The 19503-nt window shown below is 39.1% G+C and overlaps 1 protein-coding gene across 1 annotated transcript in view; it reads left to right on the top strand.

The window, feature by feature from the left end:
• The window catches only part of NDRG1 (N-myc downstream regulated 1), a 28252-nt gene extending 8833 nt beyond the window's left edge, over positions 1-19419 (top strand). Inside the window, exons 2-16 of the mRNA XM_053466546.1 lie at positions 2975-3049; positions 4898-4933; positions 9937-10042; positions 10336-10456; positions 10887-10949; positions 12072-12132; positions 12373-12459; positions 12913-12969; positions 14474-14577; positions 14856-14912; positions 15376-15427; positions 16579-16626; positions 17489-17524; positions 17862-17913; positions 18379-19419. Coding sequence (XP_053322521.1) covers positions 2984-3049; positions 4898-4933; positions 9937-10042; positions 10336-10456; positions 10887-10949; positions 12072-12132; positions 12373-12459; positions 12913-12969; positions 14474-14577; positions 14856-14912; positions 15376-15427; positions 16579-16626; positions 17489-17524; positions 17862-17913; positions 18379-18629 — 1197 coding nt within the window. The 5' untranslated portion in view covers positions 2975-2983 and the 3' untranslated portion in view covers positions 18630-19419. The remainder of the gene's footprint in view (positions 1-2974; positions 3050-4897; positions 4934-9936; positions 10043-10335; positions 10457-10886; positions 10950-12071; positions 12133-12372; positions 12460-12912; positions 12970-14473; positions 14578-14855; positions 14913-15375; positions 15428-16578; positions 16627-17488; positions 17525-17861; positions 17914-18378) is intronic.
• The last annotated feature ends 84 nt before the right edge of the window (positions 19420-19503 follow it).

Genomic DNA, 19503 nt, shown 5'->3' with positions numbered 1-19503 from the left:
TTGCTACAGCCGGTCCCCTGCAGAAGTCTGCGAGTGGGAGATCTGCAGTTCAGGTGAGGGGGTGGGGGAGGGTTTTTGAGTATGTGTGAAGTGTGTATGATTAAGGGAATGAATGAGTATTTAAATGTTTGTGAATGAGTGTGAGTGTGTGTGTGATAGCATGGATGTGTAAGGGGGGTGGGGGTTGTAGCATGGCATATGGAGGCTGTAATCCCACTGCTATCATCCCCAGGTTCCAGCATGTACTGGCTGCCTTGGCTTGATAGGAGTGTGATTGCTGTTAGCAGTTTGATATATATATATATATATATATATATATATATATATATATATATATATCAAACTGCTAACAGCAATCACACTCCTATCAAGCCAAGGCAGCCAGTACATGCTGGGTTAAAAGGCATATCATGGGGCTGAGTGGCATATAGGGGGTTAAAATGCATTTCTGGACCTCCAGAAATGCATTTTAACCCCCTATATGCCACTCAGCCCCATGATATGCCTATATACCTCCAGAAATGCTTTATACCCCCCTATATGCCACTCAGCCGCATGATATGCCTTTTAACCCCCTATATGCCAGAGTGGCATACAGGGGTATAAGGCATATCATGGGGCAGAGTGGCAAATAGGGGGGTATAAAGCATTTCTGGGGGCAGAGTGGCATAACTGGGGGGGGCAGGTTGGCAAATAAAAGGAAATTTAAAAAATATATTTTTCTCAATCATAGCTTTTATTAAACATGAAAATAATTTACATTAATTAATATTTACTGGTAAAACTTTTTCCCTATAGGGTAGTCTTATATTCAGGCTTTTTGTTTTTTTCCTAAATTAATATTTTGATTTTGGGGGGTCGTCTTATAATCGGGGTCGTCTTATAATCGAGCAAATACGGTATTTTTATATTTGGTTTAAACACCACAAATGTGAGTGTGAGCATGAATGTATCTGTGTTTGTGTGTTCGCATGGATGTGTGTGTAAGAATGTGTTAACATGCATGTCTAAGTGTGTGTGTTAGGATGAGGGTGTGAGAGGGTGTTAGTCAGTATGTGTAAGCGTGAATGTGTGTGTAAGTTTGTGCAAATGCGAGAGTGTGTGTAAAAATCTGTGCCTCTGTGTATGTAATTTACCTGGGGGGGGCAATGGGCCTATGGGGCCACTAGGCTTTGCCTCCCCGCTGGGTGCGCATGATGTGCCCCTTTCCTTGCCCCCCAGCTATTATCTGTGCAGAAGATGTCTTCGCCCTGGACGTGATATTCTTCCCGCTAGTGTTGGCGTGTGCTGTGGACGGGGTCTATGGGGTCCTCCGTGCGCATGTACGTAAATGTTAATTTTAAGTAACGTTTCTATGGTTGCTAAAACCCCTTATCTTTTATTGTGTCCCTTGTTTTTGTTCTCGTATTACCCCGCTCTGATCTGTCTAGATCTCTAGACCAAACAGAAAAATGTTGGGTTAAGAGGTCAGAGGAATGAAGTTTTGGCCAACTAAATATTCCAAAGCAAATTATTTGTAAATATTGACTTTTTGATTAAAAACGCCATTATTTAACTTCCTGCCTTTTTAATGTATTCTCTCTCCTGGGACTCGGGGCTGGATCTCTGCTTCCCGGAGTGCGGCCTGCGTGTGACATTCTTACCACCAGCTCAGCCAACACCGAGGAGAGGGGTCCGCTCAGACCCCCTGTGTGCACGCACGCAAAATTCTCCTACTGATTAATAATGCGAAAGCAGCCAATCAGTGGCTAGAATCATCAGAACACAGAGAAGGAGGGCAGTGGCAGCTCTAGGGCTGCAGCTTCTACATCATAAAGTATTTTTAATATGCAATTGTTTATTCTTCTATAGTGGGGGTGTCAGGGGCGGTAATTCGACCCTTTAAGAGTTTGGAAATGCGTTTGAGGGCTTGAAATGGATCACGAAGCCCAGGAAGCAGCTGCTTTGACTTTAGTGAAATCTCTGGGATATTTAAATGTCTCATTTCAGAATAAGCCCGTTCTATTTCACAGGGGACACTTTATCCGGGGCTTTTTCCTCCTCTTTCTGTATCGCACCGTGTGATCCGATCCATGAAAATGCCGATAAAGGTCCATTAAGGACAGGATTTTTTTATTTGATGCCAGATTTCATTCCCTGTACATTGTAAAGCCTCATTACCTCGATCGAACGTATCTGTTTCCGAATCCTGCCTGTGCAAATTACCGGTTAAAATTATACTAAATATAATAATATACGTTATTAACATGCAGTGTGCCGGGATATGATGTCATGATTATATATATGTATTTTTATTGGGACACTTAATGTCCATAAAGTCCATCAACTTTTATGTCCATAAAGACATGGGTTGGATTAGTTTGGGGTGGAAGAACTTGGCCGGCCCCACAGTCCTGACCTCAACCCCATCGAACGCGTTTGGGATGGACTGGAACGGAGATTGCGAGCCGGGCGTCTCGTCCAACATCAGCCCCTGACCTCACAAACGCTCTACTGGATGAATGGGCAGAAATTCACACAGAAACTCCCCAAAATCTTGTAGAAACCCTTCCCAGAAGAGTAGAAGCCATTATAGCTGCAAAGGGGGGACCAACTACATATTAATGTTTATGTATTTAAAATGTGAGGTCATCAAAGTCCCTGTTGGTGTAATGGTCAGGTGTCCCAATACTTTTGTCCATATAGTTTCTATGTGTATATATATATATATATATATATATATATATATATATATATATATATATATTCCTTTCAGTGAGTATATACATCCCATATAATCCATCTCCAATACTACCAACCATAACTTGGGTGGAGTCCCTCTTTAGTATATGAAGACTTTGATGCTTACCAATGATTTTCTTTGTGAGCTTCTTACGTAGAAGAAAATGAAATACTTATTGTAGTTGCACATCCTTTGTTGCTTGTAAGTCAAGAAGAAAACACCTGATTTATCTTTCTGTTTTGTTTCCTACAGGTCGTAACCATGTCTACGCAACTTCAGGACCTGAATTTTGGGGAGGGAAAGCCTCTGCTGGTGGAGAAGGAAGAGGTATGTTAATATATTTTAAATGTTGTTTGGAAATGGTTGTTATCTGCTGTTAAATTATGTTTTTTCTCTTTGTTTCAAAGTCTATGTAAGGGGCACCTGTAATGGAAATATATTTCACAGATAAGACACTTTGAAATATACAGCAGGATAGAGCGGCAAAATTAGGACTGTCCTGCCCAAAGCAGGACAGTTGGGAGGCATGGTATAATCTAGTTACATGAACTGGCTATACCATGTATAAAATACTTAATAGAATCAAGCGAAACTGAATTAGATTCTGTAGAAAAAACATTAAAGACCGAGTAATATTTATTTTTTTCTTTTTCTTCTTAACCCCCTTTTTACCGAGATTAATATATTTTAATCCTAAAACCTAGAGCTTTGTTCATGTTGTTTCAACATATTTTTTTTTAACCCTTTTTCCCCTTTTTCATTTTTACTGTAACCACAAGAATTATACAATGGTTTTTTTCAAGGACAGATAAGGCTTTCTTTTGATTTAAAAATGCAACATTTAGTATGAATAATATATTTAAAAAATAAAAAAACATATATATATTATATTATATATCAAAACACACAAAACATCAAAACATATATATATACATCATGCGGATGTTCACCGGCTGCGGCGATGCGCGTGAACGACCTCCGCTGCCGGCACGTCTGCACGATGTGCTTTAAAAATCTCCCTTGCCGGGACTCCCCCCCCCCCCGTGGGAATTCCCGGCAAGGGAGATTGTTAAAGCACATCGTGCAGACGTGCCGACAGCGGAGGCTGTTTACGTGCATCGCCGCTGCCGGTAAACGTCTGCGCGATGCGCTTTGACAATCTCCCGTGCCGGCACTCCCCCGTGGAAGGTGCCAGCAGGGGAGGCTGTCTGAGCATATCAGAGAGTGGGATACAGGTCCCCTGCACCGCTGCGGGGGATCTGTATCCTAACCCCGCTGCCTGCCCGGCGCCCGGAACTGCATGTCCCAGGCGCCGGGCGCTAGACCCCGAATATAGGCCGCACCCCCACTTTAAAGACTTAAAGTGGGGGGAAAAAGTGCGACCTATATTCGAGCCAATACGGTATATATATATATATATATATATATATATATATATATACGGTATATTATATATCAAGACACACGCATATATATATATATATATATATATATTATATAACAAGACATACACACACACACACACATACATATATATATATATATATGTGTATGTGTATCTTTAGTATGAAAATACCTTTAATAACCTTTAATACATTCCTGGAACCTTTGTAAATGAGCTGAGCCTGAGACTCATGAAATATTAACCCTTCAGTTGCGATCATGAAGATTCTATGTAGTGACTCGTCAAATGTGTTACCCAAATGTCTGTGACTTGTCATTATGTAAAGAAACAATTAATTGAATCACCTGCATTCAAGCAGGGAATCACCTGCATTCAAGCACCAACTGGGAGTCTTAGCTATGATCACAGCAGTGTAGAATAGGAGGGAGTCACTTCTAGACTGTGTGACCCTGAGACTCCGGGTCAAACCCCCAGAGTTCCCCGGTATAGTATAGAATTCCCATGTACTTTTGGCAATTGTAGGACAGATGTTAGAAGATATACTTTGCTGCTTGAAAGCCTTGCATTATTTTCACAGTTAATATATATATTATATATATTTCTAGAAAGTAGGCATCCTGGGGTGTTTCAAGAAAAATACACATTACTCTGTCTTTAAAATTTACTTACTTTTTGAATAAATTGTCATTTTTTTCCCATGGTGATCTTGTTATTAAAGGAAACATCTGAAATCTGCTCCGAACGCTTACCATTCTGTTTTCTTCTTTTAGGGAATTACTGTATTAATGCAAGAGTATGAGATTCAGGTAGGACCGTCTCATCTGTTTTATTCTTCAACTTCCTCCAAGGTCTTAAGTTAAAATTCATAACTTTTTATTGGGCTTAACACAGAAGAAAATGTAAAGTTATGTAAGCCTTCGGGGACTCGGTGGTCTCTTCTTCCGAATCCATCAGGTTCCATCTGAAGAAGAGGCCTCTGGAATCCCGAAAGCCTACGTAACTTTGGATCTTTTATGCTGACCCGTAAAAAGTATCACCTTCAACTAAAGACCATCAGAATGTCTTCAGTATGATGACTGTAAAACACGTGCTTGAAATATTAACCCATAACGTACCTGTATCCGGTTCTTGTACAGTTTTCTAGAGAGCCTGTTTCTTGAGGGCCACCAATCATTTTGTCTGCTTGCGCTTCTCCTCTGGAGGACGTGTTGTAAACAACGTCCATGGGTCAGTCGGTAGATGTTAATCCGTTTAACCACTCCTATGGCTGCCAAGACGCAAATCCCTGGAACCCTCAGAGCTTCTTAGAGTGTTGATGAAATAAACACGTAAGAGAAGCTCTTAAACCCGCAGCTTGACAGCCGAGCATTACAGGGACAACATCTTGGAAATTAGGGCTAACTATCTGGGTTGTTATTCTTGTAGGTCAAGGGTGCGGGAAGCATTCCTCTCCATAGTCTTAGCGGATTTTCCCTTTAACAGATAATTAACCAATTAACTTGGCTTAGGCCTAAGGCAGCGGGGAAGGTAAATACGATCATTCCTAGGCCCCCCCCCCCAAGCGCTGCTTCTCCAGGCCTTCAGGGCTCCAAAGGGAAACCCTCTGGGTCGCCATGCCACATTCCCCGGCCACTGGTGTTTTCCTGCATGGGGGGCTAGCCCATCACGCAAGGTGAGCAGGGCCAATGATGTCAGCGGGACTGTCCTTGATGTTAGGAGGACCACCCAATGATGTCAGCAGGACCACCTACCCGCATCCAGAAAAGGTAGGGCTCCAGGTAGCTGGAGCCTGATGTTCCCAGGTAGGCTAATGACATAGGTCCGAGTTTATGAACCTGAGTCATTTGCCCCCCATGGGGTAAATTTCATAAAACTAACATGCCCATGTATTAATGTAACCAACGTGTTTGATATGACTCAGTAATAATTGGTTAAACGTGCTGGGGAAGTAATGCCATTTGAGTGACTTGGTGTTAAACATCTGGCTCGGGTGGGAGTTGGTAGAAAAAGCTCTAAAACAGGAAAGAGCCCTTCTGATAATTCATTCGCCTTCTCATCACCCTCTAAAATAGTCTTTAAATAATGAAATAATTGATCAATAAAAAAGTTTTTGTAGTTTATAATTCAAAAAAAATCTTTACACTAAATTATTATTATTCTATGGATTCCAGAGTTAATATCAGCCTGTGTTTTATTTTCGTAATTATTGAAAACACTATTACGGTTAAAATGACGTGCTCCGTGTGTATATCCGGCGTTGGGTGCATAACAACGCAGTGCTGAATACAGGTCAGCGTGTGTGACAGATGTCGCGTGTCACCCTGCCGTCAGATTAAGCGACTCTTTCTCCTGAGATGCCGTTTAATGCAGATGGGTGGTTAAGGCGTCTGTTTTTCCAGTAGCTCTGATGTTCGCCTGGCAGGTGTCACCATCTGGTTCTGGTGTTTTTCTCTTTATTTTATCACTTGTCTAGACCAGGACCAGGATAAACCTGACTAGAGCATTATGGGAGTACCAATATCTAGATTGCCTCAGGATCATGGGACTTGTTGCAGGAATTGAAGGTTACCATGATATATTTTGTGTAACAGCAAAATTAATATCCCTTTTCCAGTAAAATGAATTCATATTTCTTGCTGGGAATATTTATTTGGCATATGACACGGCTGTTGCCATAGAAAAGCTTCTTAAAAGATTCAGTGGAGTTTTTGCGTGATAAGACATTTGAAAAAAATTATACAATGGCAAATTGGCTAAGAGAGCGGACTTAATGTTCTGACTTTCCATATTCCATCCAGCCAATGCCAACAGTGTCCTAAAATGCATCCCCAAATGCAGTGTCCAACCATTTCCCAGAACCCAGTACCAAACAATATGCATTAAAAATAGTTAACCCAATGCCCCTTGGTATATCCAACCAACAGTCCATAAACCCAGCTTTATCTATGCCAAGGCCACCAAAGTAATGGCTAGCCCAACACCGCCTGTCTTATCCAAATATAAGGAAACCCAAAGTCCAGCTATATGTATCCTGGGGCCACCAAAACATGTGCTTTACGGATTAATTCTATGATGCCAACCATAGCGCCAACTCATTTATTCATAACATCAAAACCAGTGTCAACATGGATCGATCCATGGTGGAAAAACCAGTAGCCATCTGTATGGAACCATCATGTCTAGTGATGTACTCTGTACTGATGGTTGCCCAACAAGACCTCCTTACTGGATGTATACCGTAGAACTATTTTCCGTTGTGCCTACGCATTCCCTCCTGTATCCATCCATGATGCTGAACCCAATATCCTAGCACATCTAGATGTAAGGAGAGTCCCAAGTGCCTAACTGTTCAGAAGTTTGAAGGAAACTCAACCTTGACCAGTAGAGTAGGTTGAGCCGGTGTCCCATCATAATGCTTAACAAAACTTATTTTCATCAAACGCTATGCCTATCTTGGATTTACAACCAAACTCCTTGATGTATCCAGATATTTTATCTAACTCACTGATCTATGGTATCAGACCAAGATGTCAACCAGTGACCAACGCAAGGTGAAGCAGATTTTAGGAGGAACCTCTGTTCTTGAACACAGATCGTGTTTACTTAAAAGTATCCACCTCAGAAGCTCCTAAAATACCCAGCTTATGGTGGTAGTAATGCGCGAGTTAAGATGTGGCAGAATGGATTACTTCTTTTGGAGTACTGCCAACCCAATGGGGCATCCATCTTTTTCTTGTCTTGACCTTGTTTGTTGTCTGAGCTGGATTTTAAGAGCATTTGTCATAACATGAACCTTTGGCACAGATTTCCTTTAAGAACATCCTCATCCCAATTTAGCCAGGGGCATTACAAATGCATTCTGGGAGTCGCAGTACTTATGCAGAGTAGCATCAGAACTATAAAACCCGTGTGTCACTTTGCTGTGAGTCATTTACTACGCATCAGAATTTATTCGTTTGTTTGTATACAATGGTGCTGGATGTGGACGATTCTGTTTTCTACACCACTAATGATGTAAGTAAAACCCCAAATCTGGAAAAGTAGCTCAAAACTATAATAATAATAATTATTATTATTATAGTATTATTTTGCGGTTTGCTAGTTGTGTGATATATTCAAAAATCTGTGCAAATTATGGATGAAAATAGTTTTTCTTATTTTGGACTAGCAGAATTTTTACATTTTTTTTGCTGAGTAGAAATAAAATGGTAAAATTGCTTTATATAATGAGAATTTTTCATTTAGGTTATATGGCTTTCCCCCCCCCCATATTAGTTGTTTTCTACATAGATGTTTAGTTTGTAGTTTCCCCCCAAAAAAATTCTATGATTTTTTTTTTTTTTTTTTTTTTTTTTTTAGAATTTGTTAGATATTTGCACTTTTCAATGTATGACCTCATATTTTGTTATGGATTTTTTTTTTTACAAATTCTAAATTTTGTATTAAACAAAAATTGGGTGCAGTTACCATAGTGACTGATTTATAGTTTCTGCCAGTTGCTTCTGATTTAGAACAATGTCCCAGATTAGTTTTTTTTCTTCTTGCCCTTCTATAATACAAATTGATTTAATGTTTTAAGGACCCTGGTAATGCATTAGTGACTCCATTTTGAATCCGTTATTGGTCAAGCCTAAAAAAAACAACATTGACTACTCAGTACTTCATTATAGTGACATTAAATCTATGTTACTATGGAAACCCACGCAGGGAGCTTTTATACGGAGTGTTAATTCCGCCCCAAAGCGTTTGTATTAAATCAAAGCCATTCTTATCAGGAACAAACTTGCGCCCAAACCATGACGAATTATTACAGCCGAAAACAAGAATTCTTTTATTACCCATGAGGTTGGAGAACGCAGGCTGCTGACATTTATTAACCCCTTAAGGACAATGGGCGGTCCCTAAAGCCATTAAAAACAATGCATTTTGAGCCCGTACATGTACGGGCTTTGTCATTAAGGGGTTAAAAAATGAAGTTGCTCAACTGTACGGACGTTTGCGGAACGATAAAAATTAAAGCAATTTGTTGTCTACTTAATTTACAAATTCCGATGGTGTTTGATGTTTTTGATGTGATTGGAAAATGTTTTCTGATGCCCCCAGATCAAAGCCATAAAGAACTTAAATAGGGATACAGCAGGCGCCAACACAAATCAAAAGTGAATGCTTTAGACCCAAAAATAAACAAGCACAACGTTCTCTGACCAGGGCCGGGCCTATGCCAGGTAGAACCCCTGGCAAATTGTTGCCCCCCACAAACATTAAGACCTCTTAAGGGCCTACTCATCAATGCATTGCAGAGACTTCCATTCCACCCCTGGTAGGTGTCAGGTCTACTTTCACACATTGGGGACATATTGTGGGGTAACAGCCAGCGTCACTCCCACCCTGGCCCAGCTGCCCCAAGGAGCTGCCATAATAGCCTAAGACCACTTTGACTAGAATTTGTGAATGGCACCATTGCTATAAATCGATTTGGTAATCACATTGGCGGGCAAGGCGCACGTCCATTATAGGTGTCCCTTAACTGGTCTTCTACTCATCTAGAAATTAGCTTATGGTCAAAAGGGAACTAAACACAAGTGGATGAGGATGTTTCAAGTGGATTTAACAAAGTGCAGGAGGGAAGTTTATTTCAAAGGATGAGAAATGTTAGAACACGTTGTCATAGTCCTCTGGTTTTCGCCAAAAACTGTTAATTCGGGCTTTTAGCGTTCTGGGAACAGTGTTTCTAACTCTGCGTTCAGTTACAAAAGGGTTAAATTCTGCAAAGTACGACTTTTTGTTGACTACAAACTTTTGTTTACAGGAACAGGACATTGAAACGGCTCACGGGATTGTCCATGTCACCATGTGCGGCACCCCCAAGCTGAACAGACCCGTGATTCTCACATACCATGACATTGGATTAAACCGTAAGCGCATATCAGCTCGGCCGTGCGATGGGAAATGGAGGGCTTTTGTTGATGTTAACATCAGATGCATATGACGCATGTTTTTTTCCTCACTAAACTTAACCCTTCGTAGCCAGAGAGGCTCTCCCCTAAAAAAACAGGCGGATGAGATGGGGCCGAATGGGTCTGATCTGTTTCTATGTTTGCATGTGAATTGTCCATATAGTAAAATAACAGAGCGGGGGAGGGGGACTTGTTGGGATACGTAAAACCTGATAAAACAAAAAACAAATCACGGTTACATTCTCTTGTAGATAAAACATGTTTCAATTCACTCTTCAACTTTGAAGACATGCATGAAATCACCCAACATTTCTCGGTGTGCCACGTAAACGCCCCGGGCCAGCAGGAAGGAGCTGCATCATTTCCCGCAGGGTAGGAAATTCATTTAATTTATTTTATGTCAAAAATAGCGATTATCTGGACTTAAGGTTAAAAGTAAGTTTCTCGATCTCTTAAGACTGAGGTAAAATTGCGTTTATTAACAATGTTTTGGTAAAGCCCCCTATTTATGGTCCTTTTAATTCTCTGTACTGTGGATTAGTGTAAAGTCACTAAAGGTTTATGATGCTTTCACTGTAGGCCTTAACAGAACTTTTAATGTAGGGTTTTTTTTCATTGGCGGGGGGGGGGGAGCATTTTCTGTATGCACAAGTTCCCTTGTGACCTCCCTCTGTACATTCTAAGCAGGAAGTGAGGCGTGCAAAGGGAAATTGCATCCTCCTAGCTGCTGAAATAGAAAGCATGCAATCTCATATATTGTGCAGAATCATGATTTTGAACTTTTTTGTTGAATTTTTTGCAGTTATGTATATCCATCAATGGACCAGCTGGCAGAAATGCTCCCTGGCGTCGTTCAGCAGCTTGGGTAAGAACAAATATGCATACACACTACCATTCAAACTGACATGAAGTAACATAATTGCAAAAGAGTTTTCTAACCATCAATTAGCCTTTTAAACTTAAACTTGTATCAGCGAACACAACGTGCCATTGGAAACACAGGAGTGATGAGAGTGATAAAGGAGTGATGGGAATGATAAAGGGCCATTGGAACACAGGTGTGATGGGAGTGATAAAGGGCCTCTATACGCCTATGAAGATGTTCTATTAAAAATCAGCCGTTTCCAGCTACAATAGTCATTTGCAACATTAACCCCGTCTGCGCTGGATTCCTGATCCATTTCATGTTTTAATGGACAAAATTTGCTTTTCTTTCAAAAACAAGGACATTTCTAAGAGACAGTGTAGTGTAGTGTATTTTCTTCTACGTAAAAACACATTATTTTATATATAAATTCAAACATGTTATCATTCATCTCTTTATCTAAATCCTGTAAATATTACCGTAATATAATGCTAAGCGCAGTGTTCTTTTTCACCTTTCGTTCTCGTGGGGGCGCTGTTTGCTATTTTTTTTCTGTAGAAGGAAACTCTTTCAGACTCTCTCCAGTTCACCAAATTTAAATGAATGCTGTAAAATTCTTTTAAATGCTTTGCCATATGTTCTAATTTTTTTTCTCTCCATTGAATTGACTTATATAAATTATATTAGCTATTTTTCACTATTTTTGTATAATTCCTATCCAATAATTCTCTCCTGACAAATTATACTAAAAAATAGTTAATATTTATATTTCTGTATTTATCACATGCTTAATAGTAATAATAATAGTTAACTAAAAAAATACCCCTCTAGTCTGAAGACCTATGCTTTCTACCCCAACCTCCTTAATGGTGATGTTGAGGATTACCCTTTTATAACTAAATAGAATATTAGAAATATCATTCCTGTTACTGCTGATTAATCAGACCTTTCCCAGAAATAATTCTTTAATTATGTAGAATTTGGGGTAATTTATAAATCTTGAATGGAAAAGCTTAATGGTCACGTGATAAAAATATGTAACATATTTCAATCCAAGCATAACGTTCCTTAACAGATTTTTCAAGCATTTGTGAAATCTATATTTATTTTAATGCTGCGCAGGTTGAGGTCGGTAATCGGAATGGGGATCGGAGCTGGAGCCTACATCCTTACAAGATTTGCCGTAAGTATCATTTTTTAACCATTTCAAAAAGTAGTATTGTGTTCTGCCTCTTTCATGCACGTTTAAATTCCTTTACTGTATTGACCTGTACCACTTCAGCTGGGAGGCTGTTCCACTCATCTGCCACCTTTGAAGTACTTCCTTAAATTACATCTAATCCTCTGACCCTCTAATTTTAAACGATGTCTTCTCAACGGAACACAGAAATGTTATTTCAAAAAAGAATTTGTTTTATTTCAGCTAAATCACCCCAGCATGGTAGAGGGCTTGGTGTTGATCAACATTAACCCTTGTGCAGAAGGCTGGATGGATTGGGCAGCCACCAAGGTAAATTCCTATGATGTCATGAGAAAAACAATCTGGGATAATATTTTTTTTTTTTAACCAACACAACCGTTCAAAAGTTTGGGGTCAGTCAGCTTTTTGATGGAAAACGACATTTCTGGCTGTAACATAATCAGAAAAGGGTGCTGTCATGTTGGGGGGGGGTAGTTAATGAATACATAAATAATTTATATAATAACAATAATTATCAAGTTATTAGTTGCCCAACTTTTTAATGGGGATCTTTCAAAAAGTGTGTAGGAATTTGAGGCTAGATTGGATTATCGAGTGAGGACGTTATTGCGCCTCACTATTTCCAGATCCTTAATTCTAATTCATTGTAAGAAACCATTTAATGCTGAATTAGGTTCGTAGATAAGGCTCTGCACCTTTCAAACGTTTATCATTTACCTATTTTATATGTTTTATTTATTTATTTTAATATCTTTTGTAAAGATTTCTGGATGGACGAATGCCTTACCTGATATGATTATTTCCCATCTGTTTGGAAAGGTACGTTTTTATTATTTTTATTTTTATGATATATAGCTTATAACATTTCATATCCCTCTACAATGAGATTCTTACTTATTTAAGAGATCTCTGTAAATTACTCACTCACACCTTGTAGAGAACACAATTCATATTATTAGACGTGCCCCTAATATCAGTGTGTTAACCCTTTTAGTGTCTGGGGGTTATATTACTGTATACAGCGCTGGGGGGGTTATATTACTGTATACAGGGCTGGGGGTTATTACTGTATACATCGCTGAGGGGTTATATTACTGTATACAGTGCTGGGGAGTTATATTACTATATACAGCGATGGGAGGTTATATTACTGTATACAGCGCTGGGGGTTATATTACTGTATACAGCGCTGGGGGTTATATTACTGTATACAGCGCTGGGCGTTATATTACTGTATACAGCGCTGGGGGTTATATTACTATATACAGCCCTGGGGGTTATATTACTGTATACAGCACTGGGGGTTATATTACTGTATACAGCGCTGGGGGTTATATTACTGTATACAGCGCTGGGGGTTATATTACTGTATACAGCGCTGGGGGTTATATTACTGTATACAGCGCTGGGGGTTATATTACTGTATACAGCGCTGGGGGTTATATTACTGTATACAGCGCTGGGGGTTATATTACTGTATACGGCGCTGGGGGTTATATTACTGTATACAGCGCTGGGGGTTATATTACCGTATACATTGCTGGGGGGTATATTACTGTATACAGCGCTGGGGGGTTATATTACTGTATACAGCGCTGGGGGGTTATATTACTGTATACAGCGCTGGGGGTTATATTACTGTATACAGCGCTGGGGGGGTTATTACTGTATACAGCGCTGGGGGTTACTACTGTATACAGCGCTGGGGGGTTATATTACTGTATACAGTGCTGGGGGGGTTATATTACTGTATACAGCGCTGGGGGTTATATTACTGTATACAGTGCTGGGAGTATATTACTGTATACAGTGCTGGAGGTTATTACTGTATACAGCGCTGGGGGTTATATTACTGTATACAGCGCGGGGGTTATATTACTGTATACAGCGCTGGGGGTTATATTACTGTATACAGCGCTGGGGGTTATATTACTGTATACAGCGCTGGGGGTTATATTACTGTATACAGTGCTGGGGGGTTATATTACTGTATACAGCGCTGGGGGTTATTTTACTGTATACAGCGCTGGGGGTTATATTACTGTATACAGTGCTGGGGGGTTATATTACTGTATACAGCGCTGGGGGTTGTACTCAAGACCATTTTTTCCATGGCACTTTTCCTCTTCATGTGATGGGATTAGTTATTATCTATATCAGGGGAAAAGTTCACTTGCAGCTTTCAGATATGGAGTGAAAATGATTTTGATTTCTCCTGTAGTAAAACAGATTGCGTATCGACCTACTTTCTGAAATAACAGCTCTGGACCCGAGATATAATCATATAAACCCCAAACCCTCTCTCATGTATTCTCTAATATAGGAGGAGATCCACAATAACCACGAACTCGTGGAGACCTACAGGCAGCACATTATCAACGACATTAACCAGAACAACCTACAGCTCTTTGTCAAATCCTACACCAGGTAATACTAACCGTATTTTAATCTCTGTTTTTTTTTTTAAAAAAACATCATCTTGTCAAAAAAAATAATTATTTGAACCGCGCCTCCCCTGTTATTGTATAGAAATTATTAGGGGGGCGACCCTCTCAATGTCCCATCGTTTTTCATTTACGGATCTTTTTAGCTATAATTATCCATTATTTAATTATTTTTGGGGGGGTTTTAGTTAAAAAAAATTTTTAAATATCGTGAACGTGCTAAAAACACATAAACTTAGGAATTTGGTTTGCTATTTACAGCCGCAGAGATCTAGAGATCGAACGTCCCGTTCCTGGAACAAATGTGGTCACTCTGAAGTAAGTAAAATATTCGGGAATCGAACGTTAAGTCAGCAGAGACTTATTATTCCAACAACACCGGTGTATATGTGTGTATATATATATATATATATATATATATTTATAGATTGATGCTTATATTAAACATGGGGGGAGTATGGAATAAAGCAGACTTATCACCATAGCAACCAGTGGTATATTGGGTACGTTCCATTGGTTACTATGGTGATAGGACCACTTTTTCAAACATTGCTCAGAAAGTCCAAGGAATTTGACGATTAGACGCTGGCTTTGTATTTTTTCACACAGATAAAGTTTGAATGGCTTCTCATATTGATGTAAAAATAAAAAAAAAAATTCATTAATTAAAATGCTGATTATTTTAAACATAACTATACATAAGTATTTTCGGCTCATTAATGCCGGATATTTATTAGTAATGTTACTGATAAAATGTTAATATGTAACGTGCGTGTTGCAGGTGTCCCGCGCTGCTGGTTGTCGGCGATAGCTCGCCTGCTGTTGATGCCGTGGTATGTTTTATTTTTGGCGGATGTTGACAAACTGATGATTTTGTTTTAGATATAAATAACTTATTGGACGGCGCTTAGTTTTGTGTAAAATCATAAAATAATGTTTAATAAAAGATACAAATAAAAAAAACACAAAACCACTTTACACAATATATATTCTGTGTATAAATATATATATAGTAATACAAAAGTAACACTATATATATATATATATATATATATATATATATTTATGTGTTTCCTTTAGACCTATCTATTTTTTTTTGGGGGGGGGGGCTTTTCTTCCAGGACATGCAGCTCTATATGCTGGTCTTGTAGCCTAATTCTAATTAACCCTTCTTCTGGTTGGCAAATTGCACTGATTGGTGGTTCTATTTTAAATTGAATTTATGTTAGAGACAATGGTTGTAGAAATATTCTATCTATAGATTTATATGTGTTTTATGTATGTTTTATTTCATTTTGTTCTGATGTAATAAAGGATGAGTGCAGGGGCTATTTTATTTTTCTATGCAGAGACAAATGCCCCGCTGGCAGTACAGGAACCAGCCACTAGGGGGAGAAGTGGTCACACACATCATAGGTCCATTCACTAAACCTGTTATGTCAGAAACACCTAAAAAGGCCTGGGGCCTTGTGGTTTCAGTGACTTGACTTGACTATACGGAATGAAGTTCCAACACTAATAAGCTTTTACTGCAGCTAGAGCTTGGTTGGCCCTGGATAATGTATAGTTAAATCAGTGAGACTTCTCAAGTCTCCCCACCTATTGAGCTACACATTATACAGGGCCAGCTTATACCTTCTTGCTAGCAAACTCCTGCCAGCGTTGGCCCTTCTGAATGGTCAACTCTCGTGCAAACCCTTTAGTAAATAAAGCGCCAAATGAAGAAATTTTCTTCTTTTTTCACTAATCTACTAAATAAAAAATGATTTTCGTGCCATTTTAAGAGACCTACTTCATCACTCCCCGACACAGGATCTTTATAATTAAAATACAGTTTTTTCCCCTCAATCTTTTACATCCTTTTTCGCCGATATTGTGTGAAGCCACAACCCTCTAACACTTTAATTACAGAGCGTCCATCTTTGGGTTAACAGCACAAAAATGCCATTAAATTGCGAATAATAAGCTTTCTTTTGCATTTTAGGTGGAATGTAACTCAAAACTGGACCCAACCAAGACTACATTGCTAAAGGTAATTGCTGGCTTTTTGTTTCCACTGGATGACATCACTTTAACTAACCAAATACATCATTTTTCAGACTTCAGGCTGGGGCAGGATTAACTTTCTGGTTGCCCTTACTGCTCTAAAACACAATTTTTTTCATAATATGAAAAAGGCTTTCTCGACAGAGCTTAGGTAGACAATCGAACGAAGACCTTGTTAAAATTTCTGAGATTCCATCTAAATATTTAATATCCGTAAGATATCGTCTTAAGATAATTTGTGTTTATTCATTGTAATAGAACAAAAGCATGTTTTCATAAATGGCCAAAGAAAAACATATTTATAGATTGACCGTAAACAGCTTTGTATTAATTGGATTTAATAGATTTTAAATATAAATGTTAAATTTGCACTGCAGTTCAAAAGTTTGGGGTCCCTTAGAAATGTCCTTGTTTTTGAAAGAAAAGCAGATTTTGTCCATTAAAGTAACATGTAATGGATCAGCAATCCAGCGCAGACGGGGTTAATGCTGTACATGACTATTGTAGCTGGAAACGGCTGATTTCTTCATAGGCGTACAGAGGCCCTTTATCACTCCCATCACTCCTGTGTTCTGATGGCACGTTGTGTTCGCTGATCCAAGTTTAAGGTTAAAAGGCTAATTGATGGTTAGAAAACCCTTTTGTAATTATGTGACAGACAGAAATGTCCTGGTTTTACATGGAAACAGCTGAGTGGCCCCAAACTTTTGAACGTTAGCGTTTATTTCTCTAAATATAAACGCTGTAAATACATCGAGGACGAGCATTCATTTGAAGTCTGGGCAAATAATACGTTTGTGTAACATCAGCAGATATGTGGAACATTGAGTTTTGTAATTTCTTGACAGATGTCAGACTGCGGAGGGTTTCCTCAAGTCGTACAGGTAAGAGAACATTGTGTCTTTCCTTCGCTTGTGTTACCATAGCAACACTAGAGAAACTACAGATCACCCAACAGCTAGGCCTAGATCGTGGCCTCTTGACGTTCCCAAATCCAGTTCTTTGCGGTGGGGAGCTCTTGATGTTCATTGAGTCGCCCCGCAGGAGAGTCGCTGCCGAGTTTCCTTTATTGAATCCCGGTGGAGTTGAGTGGGTTTGGGAGATCCCTTTATTCTCTTAGCAGCTTTACATTTTTAAAATGAGCTTCATTTTGATGGGGAAAAGGGTTTTGGGTGGACTTAATAACTACAACATTTAAATATATGAATTTTTTTATTGCAGCCTGCAAAACTTGCAGAAGCCTTCAAATACTTTGTCCAGGGCATGGGCTACAGTAAGTACAAATACAGTTTCCTTGCTCTAGAGAGTGTAATGATCATTTTAATGATAATTCTAATTATTACTGTTAATATTGTAATTATTATAATTTAATTATACAGTATAAGAAATCTGTTCAGAGTCTGCCCTGCATGCAGGATTTTTTTATATACATAGCTGTAACTTTCAGGTTTTACATGGAGTCTCTGGGTGAAGCACTGCTTCCCTGGACATCCTGGTCACTTCTCTCTTTGTGAGATTTAGCCACACCCACTTCCCACCCACTTCCACTTGATGCTTACACTGGTACTAGCCCTGCCCCTCATGAAGCCACTCCCCAGAGGAGCGAGAGAGCTCTGGGTAGCCTGTCCTGGGAGGTTCCCTATAATGCTGATATAACTTGTCAAAGAGCTGCATTGTGTTGTACATAATTCTGTGTAATTCACCCCGTTTCACATGGAGTTGTTTGTGTTTGTCTTAGTGCCCGCAGCCAGCATGACCAGACTGATGAGGTCCCGCACAGGCTCCGGTGCCAGCGTTTCCTCCCTTGATGGCAACAGAAGCAGATCCCACACAAACGAGGGATCCAGGAGCCGCTCCCACACTGGAGATGGATCCCGAAGCAGGTCTCAGACGGGAGACGGGAATCGCAGCCGTTCCCATACAGACACCAAAATGGACGTAAACAACGCAGACCACAACACTGCAAAATCCATGGAGGTTTCCTGCTAAAGCGGGGTTACGTCAAACGGATGAGAACACGCCTGCCAACTGCACAGATCGGGGTGGAAAAAAGTTTTTTTTAAAATAAAAATAAACTTTAACCCCTTCACTGCCAGGGGCCCTCTGTCAGCAAATGGGTTAAACATGATCTACAACTCTAAGCACTGGTGATATTTGTGGACCAAAGATAGCTAAGAGCAAACTTTAACCCTTTGCCCGCCAACGTGGTTTAACCCTTAACACATGATTAGCTGCTATTTGTGCTTTACACTCCAATGTACCACTAAGATATAAGGCCCAGCTATTAACCTAAGACTAGAAATGATATAGGATATTTGAAGCCCGTTTGTATACTATCATTCCTTAAACCCGCAATATATTTTCTGCAATATCTTCACTGCTTGGGGTATTTTTTTTTTCCTTATTGTAAATATCCAACCATTAAAAAAAAAAAAAAAAAAAAAAAAAAGATAAAAAAAGGGGAAGGAAAAAGCTGGAACAGTGTAAATATATAATTGAGAAAATATTTATAAATGTTTTGTGCATTTAAAAAAAAAATCTATTTTAATAGATTATATCTAGAATAAACCGGCGAGGAGCGGCATTTTTTGTACGTACAATTATATTTCAGATTTTATTAAACTCTTATCGGGAAACTAAAAACATTACTGATGATTCCAAAATAATTTCTTTAATGTTCCTTTTAATACCAATTTATATATGTATGAATTTAATTAAACAGGAAAGCAATCTGAGGCTTTTTTTCTAAAAATAAATAAATAAAAAAAATCAAATCTTAATTCTGAAAATATTAATTGGAAACCGTATACACCATATTCTTGATTTTAATTTTTCCAAAGAAATAAAAGTTTAAAAAAATTGT

Source organism: Spea bombifrons, chromosome 5, assembly GCF_027358695.1.
Source record: "Spea bombifrons isolate aSpeBom1 chromosome 5, aSpeBom1.2.pri, whole genome shotgun sequence".
NCBI classification, from domain to species: Eukaryota; Metazoa; Chordata; class Amphibia; order Anura; family Pelobatidae; genus Spea; species Spea bombifrons.
This window is presented reverse-complemented; position numbering and strand designations above follow the sequence as displayed.